General features: G+C 48.6%; 1 protein-coding gene across 1 annotated transcript; it reads left to right on the top strand.

Moving 5' to 3' along the window:
* Positions 1-755: 755 nt before the first annotated feature.
* On the top strand, positions 756-3007 carry LOC136476468 (transcription factor BHLH6-like). The gene is made up of 4 exons (XM_066474322.1): positions 756-928; positions 1048-1309; positions 1440-1820; positions 2476-3007. The coding sequence occupies exons 1-4, from the start codon at positions 861-863 to the stop codon at positions 2578-2580; spliced, it is 816 nt and encodes a 271-aa protein (XP_066330419.1). The 5' UTR covers positions 756-860; the 3' UTR covers positions 2581-3007.
* The last annotated feature ends 7415 nt before the right edge of the window (positions 3008-10422 follow it).

Below are 10422 nucleotides of genomic sequence, written 5' to 3'. Positions count from 1 at the left end.
GGCCATCATCCAGCCCCGCATGGCCGCGCCGACCGACGCCGCCCTCTCCACCCCGCCGCGGCCAGCGAGCCCTCCTGTCCTGGATCCTCGCTTGCCCCCTCCGCACGAGGAGGAGGACGAAGAGGAGGCGCGGTGGCGTTGCATCAGGAGCTGGTGAAGAATCCTGCGGCGGGGACGGGGGGCGGCGTCATTAGCAACGACATCATTCGTCCGCTAGCTCGATGCTCTCTCACTCTCTTCCCCGTGAATCCGTCGAAATTGGGGGTTTGCATAGGCAACATTACAACTCGTTTGGATTTCTCAGCTAGTAGTTCTTTGTCTTCCTCTGCGCTTGGGAAAAATGTTAAAATTAGAAATTTCCCCACTCATATAGAACAGCTAATGGCTTTAGCTTTTAGTATGGTTTTATTTACTAGAATTGATTGTAACAGTTTGTTGTTAGTGGTGTAATAAATAAATAAAATAAAATAATCAACGAGGCGTGCGCGCACGTTGAAGTCGCTGTCAGAGGCTTAAGTCCACGCGGCTGCCAAGGTGGGGCCACGGGCGCTCTCGAATTCCCGCACGTTCCCCTCCTGGTCGTTACACGGAGTCACGCAGAGGCAGAGGAGCTGTCCGGGAGACATGCGCGTCCGCGTCGGGTTCAATTCCCGCACGTTTCCCTCCTGGTCGTTACACGAAGTCGCGTCCGCGTCGGGTGCGGTGCCCTACCTGTAAGGCTCACGTGCCGGAGCCTATAAAAGAGCTGGAGGGAGACCAGTGAACTCATCACTCCAGCACAGCGAGCAAGAACTCAAAAAGGAGCAGAGAGAGCACCGAGCAGAGCATAACAGAGGAGGGGAAGAGACAGCCAGGCAGCCATGGAAATGGGCGACAGCTTCGAGTACTACTGGGAGACGCAGCAGTACCTGGAGTCAGAAGAGCTCAGGTACGCCCGCGCCGGCCATCCGCCATCGATTCGTCCCGCGCGATGCCGCCATTGCTATTGCATTTCGCAGGGAGTCTGATTTGAATGGCGCTTTGGAATTGCCGTTGTTGCTGCTGCAGCATCTACCTGGGCACGCAGGATGACGCCCTGTCCTGCTACGACTCCAGCTCGCCGGACGGCTCCATCTCCAACTCGTCCTGGGCGCCGGCGGCGGCGGGGATGGTGACCACGGCGGCGGCCGGAAAAGAGAAGGGCCCCGCCGGCACGGGAGGAGGTGCGGCCGCCGCCGCGAACAAGAACATCCTCATGGAGCGCGACCGCCGGCGCAAGCTCAACGAGAAGCTCTACGCGCTGCGCAGCGTCGTGCCCAACATCACCAAGGTGAGAGAGTCCGTGCCGCCCGTCGGCATTGCATGCACTGCCGATCAAATCCAGTGAGGATCCGTACGTCTTGGTTCTGACGGCGGGCGGCGAATTGAACACACTCGATCCTGTTTGCAATGCATTGCAGATGGACAAGGCGTCGATCATCAAGGACGCGATCGAGTACATCGAGCAGCTGCAGGCGGAGGAGCGGCGGATGCTACAGGAGGTGCGCGCGCTCGAGGCCGCCGAGGAGCGTGTCGACTACGAGTACGACGAGGGCGCGCTCCTGCAGGCGGCGAAGCGTACGCAGTCCGTGCCTTCCTCCGTCGTCCCGGCGCCCGTGGAGGTCCTGGAGCTGCGCGTGTCGGAGGTGGGCGACCGCGTGCTTGTGGTCAACGTGACGTGCGGCAAGGGCCGCGACGCCATGGCCCGCGTGTGCCGCGCCGTCGAGGAGCTCCGGCTCCGCGTCATCGCCTCCAACATCACCTCCGTCGCCGGCTGCCTCATGGACACCATCTTCGTCGAGGTACGTCGTTTCGTCGGCACGCAGCATGCAGCAATCGTATTTTGTTTGCCAAGCACAGATTGCTCTGCTTTTCTTGTGGAGTTTTCGAATGGTTAGGATGACGTCAGACACCATAGCTTTTGTAGGTTTGACCTTAGAATTTGACTTTTTTCACACATTGAATTCTTTTCCTTTTTTATTAGAAAAAGGTCGTCCTGTTCCATTTGCGGCTGTTAAAACGAACGCCACGAACTGAAAAAATCCGCCACGAGTTCCTTTTCGTGATCCACGTCAGATGCGAGTCTGATTGGTGCTTGAGTAGAAAAAACAGAGCGACCATGTGGCTGCCTCACATGCCCATAGCAGGTGGAAAACGATGCGCACGTGCTCGTGACACTCTGCAAGTCTCGCCGTGTCTGTCTCCATCATCCATGAATTAGTAATAATAACACAGCAAATTATTTTCCACATGCCGCGACTGATTCTTGTCCTATGTCAGGCACAACACAAGCTGCACGTGCTCGAATTCTTGCATATGATTAGCATGTGGTTAATTAGCTGAGGTTCTTTTCATGAATAATATGATATGTGGGTGACTGATTGACATTTTAGCATTGATATTTCGCTATTTTTGGATAAAAAGACTTAGTCCAATCGGGTCACTTTGTTTTTTCAGGTGGATTTGGATCAAGCGAATCTTGTTCAAATGAAGCCCATGATTGAGGCTGCTCTGACTCAGCTAGATACCGCCGGGAGTCCGCCAAGTGTGATGAGCTATTAGAATGGGATAAATGGATAATCACGCTGCTGACATGAGCCGGCCTAGCAGTTGTGGTCGACCATGTAGGAGTTAAAGTCAACGAATGCGTAACCAATGGTGTTTCATGTGCTGCTCTTTTTTTCGACGCCCCTTGCGCATTATAGTTATAGGAATTAGGAGGTGGCTGCTTTTCTATACTCTAGAGGCTGGTCAGGGGCTTTGCGATGGGGCTTTATAGAACTTTGACGCAATGAACCGAGATGTGTAAATTTCGAAATAAGAAGTTCATTGACTCTGCATGGTCTCTACAAGGAAAGAAAGTCATGGTAAAAAATAGTTTCTATGATTCTTTATTGCAACAAATGAAACATGAGCAAGTTGCACGTTCGCGGGAAAAAAATTGTTGTAACAAATGAAACTATGATTATGAAAAATTACTTTCAAGTTCTGATCCACTGATAACATGTTTCTTTCATGAACCAGCATGTTCTCACACCAAGTCTGAGACCCTATTTAGAACAATAAAATAAGTTGCTAGCTACTAAAAAATAGTTTGCTAATCTAAACAACCTAGCTTGTAAATTAGTTTGAACTATTCAACAACCCATCTTATAAAAAGCTATTGGCCGACTCCTAGCTTTATGTTAGAGCAACTCGGGCAATAGCCAATGAAAGCCAATAAAACAGGCCCCTACGTTTCATTTTAGAGCTCCCCCACTTTTAAGGATACTATTTTTAGGCTGCACTCTAGCAATGGTCATCAAACTAGAGCCCACATGTAACACCCTCGGTATTACGCCCTAAACAAACTACTAAATTATGTCATGAGCATCATGTTTATGTAGTAATCCATGTGATAGAAGGTGTTGATAAATTTCTTGTAGCCTCAAATGACCAATGAAAATATTAAATAGAAATTCATTCAATAAGGTTTGAAATCCATGTGTTGTTATGTTTAAGTAGGGTGGAAAACCAATTTTTATTGAGCAAAAGTATTATAGAACATGTATGTGACACCTAAATAAGGTTTGAAGTACAAACTTTGTAGATGACAATGCAACTCTTGCTGTAGAAAAATAATATGAGTAGCTAGTATTTCTAATGGCTTGAAAATGGAACTTGAAGTCAAATTCAGCTCAAGACTTGGAAGAAATTTTAAGTTGAAAACAGTGTGACAATGCCATGTCGGTGAATTAATTCTGGAAAATCTAGCTAAAGGTCAATGATGTGTTTTTGCTCCTTATGGTAGACTGATGTACCCTCGTTAGCATGGTCGAGGTAGTTTAGCTTCAACTGTGTTAGGTTAGTTTTTAGACACGCTTTAAAATTTGTGCACGTCGTATGTCAGGCCCGTGCGCGCGGCCGCTCGGCGCCGCGCGGCTGGCCACGTTCCGTGCACCGCGGTGCCGAGCCCGGTCGTCCTGTCTGGTCGTGGGTGGCCGTGGCCGGCCCTGGCGGGCCACCGTCATCGCCTTGCAGCAGCTGGCCGCCGCGCTACTGCCCTCGCTGCCGCCCTTCTCGCCTTGCACTGTGGTGCTGCTGTTGTCCTCGCCATCATACGCGTGGGCGTGTCCCTGCTGTCGGCACCGTCGCGTCGCCGTCACGTCCGTGCTCTCTGCAATCCTACATCGCTGTCTGGCCCTGTCCGATGGCACTGTCTCTGCCGTGAGCACGCTGTCGGCCTAGCCATGCATGGGGCCAAGCCGATGCCACAGTAGTCGTCGTCTGGCTGTCATGGCGCTCATCTCGTCGCTCAATTCACCTACCCGCCGAGTCATTGCCTGCCTCGGCTGTCTTGTAGCGCTGCGATCTCGCCCCCACTGCCCTGCCGCTCACGCGCCGTTGTCGCCTTGGCGCGCTGCGCCTGGCGCTCTTGCTTGTTTCGTTTCCAACGTTATCCCCTCACTCACCGACGCGCCTCTATTACCGCCTCCACGGTCATGTCCCCACGTGGTTGTGCCCTCGTCATGTCTTGGTCGGTCTGCGTTAAGTCGAGGCCACGGGCCACGATGTTGCAGCGATAGCGCACCATCCCTTCTAATTAGGCACTCCGTCCAATTCCTCATGCCATGAGTAGTATAGGAAGTTAATTAGGCACTCCATCCTCCTCAAGCTTGGCCAAGTACTGCCGACCGACTAATTGGTGTTTTGCTCACCACCGGCCAGGCGCGCCACCGAGCCAATAGATTTGGGGGTAAGGCCCGTAGGAGTGGTAACAATTCAATTGCTCATAACCCTGAACTCGCCTTCACTCCCTCTATCCGGTGCTTGCACTATTTTGGATAGGGAACTCATCGGCAACGTGGTGACGCGTCGGTGTCCGGCTCGGGGCGTCGCCGCCGTGCCTAGGCACACGTGGCTAGACCACCTTAGCTTTTCCTTGCCTCAACCGTCACTACAGCACGACTTCTGGTGAGCTAATGGTGCATATCCGTTATCTCTATCACCCCGATAGGATCTTAGGCTACCGGGACAGTCGCGCCGCCGCCGCGGATAGCCGCTCGCCGCTGTAGCCCGCGACAGTGCGCCTCCGAGTCTCTAACCACCACCCATCCTTATGTGTTTAGCTGTAGATGGTGGTTGCCCCCTTATTTCCGTCGTAGCACGCCTAGGTTGTCCGGCGTAACCCCCTTATGCTAAGGTAGGAATAGTGCGCATAGTAGTCGTATTAATCTCTAAAAGTTTAGGGGCTTTTCTGCAAAACAGCCAACGTGCGCTGGCGCCCCCAGCCTTGTGCCGCATTGGGCTACCGCGACATGCGCGCAGCCGCGCCACGCTAGGCTGCCAGGCCAGAAGGGGGTTGCTGCCGGCCCTTTCCTTTTTCTAATGCATTTTCTAATTTAGTTTCTAAGGCAAACATGTAAATACAATATAAATTTGTGTAGTTGGTCAAAAATTATGAAACTAATTTTGTTAGGTTCCTAAAATCATGATCTATCTGCTAGTATATTTTGTTCACATAGTTTTATAATATTTTTAGGAGTTATCTGATTAATTTGAGATGCTTAATATTGTAAAATATAAACTTGTAGGAATTTTTATGATTAATCAGTGCAAGTATTAATTCTAAAACTTTCACAGTAAATTCCTAATATTAATAGATGCTCACTGTAATTTTTGTAGCTCTATAATAATTAGTTTGCTAAGGTAGCTAAATGAGCCCTAATTCAAAAATATATATTTAATCAATAAAATGCCGAAACACCTTGGGATTTTAAAACTAGAGCATTTTCTAGGAAATCACGCCTTATTCGACAACATGAATACATAGCCTAGTACGTTAGTCATTAAAGCTAGCTTGTTAGCTTGCGGAGCATAATCGTAATTTAGAGTTGCAGTTGTCATTGGTTAATTACGTTTTCTGTGTTGCATCCACGTATATCATAATAGAAACAACGATGCATCATGGAGTCGACCGAAGTAGCGGAAAGGATGGTGCCTAATGATTGTATCGCCATGATGAAATGCTAACTTTTGGTTATATCTTACCCAACCCCTATTATTCTGCACTTTATTTTATGCTTGTGCATTAAGTTTTAAGGAGTTGAATGAAAACCCACTTGCATATATATATCCTTATCTATGAGTCCTACTAGTATGTCAAGATTATGTAGATTGCTATGCTGTAGGATCCGGTAGAAGTCAAGTGATCACCTGTCACTCGCGAGAGATAGGAAAGATATTATTGTTGTTATTAAATTACTATCACATGGAATATATATGGATGATAATTGGAGACCGGGCGTAAAGGTACTTTGGATCTAGACTTGGTTAGACATTCGAGCGAGGCTCGAATTGCACGTGTTCCGCCTATGTCGATTGAGGACCATTCGTTGATGTGGATGGTAGTCAGGTCACAGACTTATTATCCTGAGCACATACTTACTTATGGGAGTGGGAAGGCTCGTTACGCTCTTATCATGGGTTTTGGCTTTTTCTGGACTGACTGATTGGAGGCGGGAAAACGGAGGTCTAAGCGCCATATTGAGACCAGGTCTCAAGTGTGGGGGCTTGGAGTCCAAGTTTGGATGGGGACCTAGACCCCTTGATAGGAGTGGAATGGATTAGTCTTGTTTGTGCCTGGGGTACAAACGGGGTGTGTGTTTCGGGGTACCCAGCTAGGATACATTGGTTCGTGAATCGTTGTTTCTGTGAGACGGTACCAACCTGGCCATGGTCTCGCACCGTAGTAAGAACTAGAATATGAAAGATGGTAAAATGGTTCTGATTGCTCACCATCTGCTTGAAAGTTGCATAGGAGCTTACATAGAATGGATAGTTAATGAACTAATGATAACCGCTAATAAAATTTAATATAAGGACGCACATTTAGTAATGCTTCCGCAGATGCAATAACCCATAAGCCAAATAAGCCTTGCATATCCTTGGAGTCTTTTATTTTTCTCCTGTCGGGTAAGTCTTGCTGAGTACAATCGAGTACTTAGGGTTTTATTCTCCTTGTTGCAGTGATCGGAGGATACATAGAGCTGACTCTTGTGTGTGGAAACCTCTTGGTGGGCTCAGAGAGGATTCCTTTCATGCTACGACCATAGTGTTTATTTATAACCCTCACTAAAGGTTTTTATAAGAAAAGATGTAAAATCTGCTAGCATCTCTCGTATATAAATGTCCACTATGTTAATACTCCACCATGTCCTTAAATTAATCTTTGTTTCCTCTGTAACTTTGATAATATTGTTATATTCTGTTGTTATAATCAGTTGAGGTAATATCCTATTACTGTAATAAAGTGATGTAAGAAATGGCTTAAGAATGTTGTAAGCTTTATTCTCTCATTTATGATCCTGATGGAAAAATGTGGATTTTTGAGTTCTCCCTTGGGGTGTGCTCGACAGAACTGTGTAGTTTAGTGTCCTCTCTTGAGTACTTAGGGTCTAATCAAAGACAAGTACTTATGGGAGACATTAGATTGGGCGGTTCTGCCACAGGTGGTATCAGAGAATAAATGAGGAAATAAAGCTTCAAAATCCTTTTCTAAACTAAAATTGGACAACCTATTTTTGCAAAAAGTTAGGGCATTTAACTATGAATTATATAAGTAGCCCTATTGTTATGGTTAAGTATTCTAAATAGGTTTAACTAGGCTTTGTTTGGTGGACTGACTCTCGCGTAATTTACAATCTTTAAGTCAGTCGCGCTGTTACTACCTTAGTCATCGTGACCGTATTACTGGTAGATGTGCCCTTCATAGATGTCACACGAGTCGTATTGTGCACAACTGACCGGCCCTTGTTCAGAAATTACTGTTGAACTGTGGCTTCATGCTTCGCGTCACCTATGGTTCACGCCTATCGTGACCCACGTCTCTATGTACTCCTTTCAGCACTCTTCCCAGACCCTTGCCCTATGGCTGTGCTAGTCATTAATGGCCTCGGACACTGCTCGCCTCGAGCGCACAAAAATTTTGGCTGGTTTATTTGTAGTGGTCTCACGTAGGAACCGAAGGTGGACTGCGCTAGGACCACTAACTGCTCTGCCATTACAAGAAGGGTCTGGCCTAGCCATTGGTAGCACCACTCGATGCACTCTAGCTCACCTAGCCCTTCCTCTTGAGCAAGCTTTTCGCTCAATCCTCCCTTGCAACCACCCACCAGGGATGGTAGGAGTCTGGGTTGGTAGTTACTGCCTGAACATTGAGGGTTTTCCCAAAATCCTATATGCCACCCTACAAAAACTCGGAATCAAGGATCATCCCGAGTATGAGGGCCGTGAGTATGAAAAGCATGGCACTAAGCGGTGTGAAGTTACCATCTATATTAGGAAGAGTGAGGAGTTCCCTGACATCACTGAGGCCTGAAATGTGATCGCAACCGGGTTTTGCTTCATCGACACCTACCAAGTTGTGGCTCGCAAAGCCTTGCGGCACCTTTGCCAGATCTATGAAGAGCCCATTGCACGTACCCCCATGAGGTTCTTTCCACCTTTGGAAAAGAATCGACGGGTATGGAGGGCTCGCATGGAGGCTTTGCAAGGGCGGGATGCGCAAGAAGATAGCCCAACCATGGTGCACCATGTACCTGCTTGCTCTAGATGAGCAGTATGACCAGCAAGCCTCGGAGATGAGGAAGTGCCTCCGGTGAGCCAAGGAAGCCGAGATCTTCTCCAGGATGCTCCAAGTGTAGCTCACTGAAGCGCATGCCAGTGTGGCAGCCACAGAGAGTCGTGAGACTGCCATGTCAAAAGCCCTAAAGGAGGCTGAAGATCGACATGCCCATTAGCTAGGAGAGGCCTACCTTGTCACCAGGGCCAAGTGTAGGATGCTAGCCGCTGAAAGGCAGGATCCCTTGATCTTGGAGGGAATCCCTATCCACCCGCCGGAAAGAAGGAGAACCGGTGTTGTAGTACCGCCAGCACCCCCACCCTAGGAGGTATCAGAAGTAGAGCCCTTGCTTCCCCTCACTCAGCCACTACTAAGAGAGGAGGCAGATCCATAGCCAGGGTAGTAGAAGAAACCATCAAGCCCAGGAATGAAGATGTGTGGTCTGACAAAGTAGATTAGTTGCCTTGGGAGAGATGTACCCGTAGTTAGTGGTGTCTTTCATCGTTGTCCTTCAGTATTGTAATGTTTCTGCTGTATTTTGTCCGTAGTTGTTGAGATCGTCCGATTATAAGGAAGGTGAATGATGTGCCGAGAATGGGAGAGTGAGTGTCTATATGTTGTACCAGCATAAGGACATTTGGAATGTGCATTTTCTTTATTTCATTGTGTTTATTGCATCCATCTACCCTTAGGTCTCGTTAGGTGTGCTTAGGGTTTTCAAGGATGATGTTAAGTGGGTTACAAGAGAGCAACCATTCAGATGCGAGCAGACCAGCCATGATGGGATAACGTAGGACACTATCAACTAATTGTGGATGTTCCAGCAGAACACTTGAATCTCTTTAAATCAAATGCATTGTGGGATTTGAATTCATTGTCCCTTATTGCGAAAGGAACCCTTGTTGTCTGAATCTTCCCTTGCAATACTCTGATTCTGTGGTCTATGACCCCACCGTCTTCATTGCGTGTAAGTTGGTAATAGTTGCATGGTTAATAGCTTATGGTGCCACGATAAAACCGAGGGCCCCTGTGGAACAGCTGCCACATGGTGACGTTGCTCAGCACACGCTGGTATCGAGGTTGTTGACCAAGCACCTTTACCAAGTTACACCGCCATACCGCTCTTGATACAAAATATTCTTCTTGGAAATATTCGGGTGTTCGAATGGGAAATTCACAACGGGTTGATGAGATAGTGTTCCCCCAAAGTAACCAAGAGAATGTGGTTTTGGAGGAAGCACGTATGTCGTGATCTCAGTTCATACAAAGGTTGGCTCATATTGTGGATAGGGAAGGGAAGGAAAAAAAGAGCAACAGGGAAAAGTTGGCCTCGGGTAGTAGGGAGTGATTGGAAAAGCCTGAGTGGACGTCATGTCCCAAGCCCTATGTCCAGCTCGACCACGTTATGCGCGCCAGTCACTATTGCCATGTGCCCTGTGGACACCGTCAATGTCAGGGGCCACTAGTACCCCATTCTCGCGTAACCAGGGCATTATGCCGCATCCACCGTCCTCGTGCACTGTGCGCTTCCCCCTTTCCCGGCATCCTATTGGCTCTCGATCCTCGCCCTCGTCCCTGTATCGGACCCCCCCTCCTGTTTTCCTCTTTTGGGGACACGGCCACCCGCACGCCTCCTCATCGAGCGAACCCCCTCTCCTCTCCTTTTTCCTCCCTCCAATCAAGCTCGTGCAGGGAGTGCACCATGGCTGATGCTCTCCCCACCTTGTGACCCGCCAGTGTTTCCCTTCCACTCCATCTGCACTTCCTAGTGCGCTGCACCACCACCTCCATTCGCCACTATA

This window comes from Miscanthus floridulus, chromosome 8 (genome assembly GCF_019320115.1).
Source record: "Miscanthus floridulus cultivar M001 chromosome 8, ASM1932011v1, whole genome shotgun sequence".
Taxonomy (NCBI): domain Eukaryota; kingdom Viridiplantae; phylum Streptophyta; class Magnoliopsida; order Poales; family Poaceae; genus Miscanthus; species Miscanthus floridulus.
Note: the sequence above shows the minus strand (reverse complement) of the source record. Positions and strands in the feature narration are given on the sequence as shown.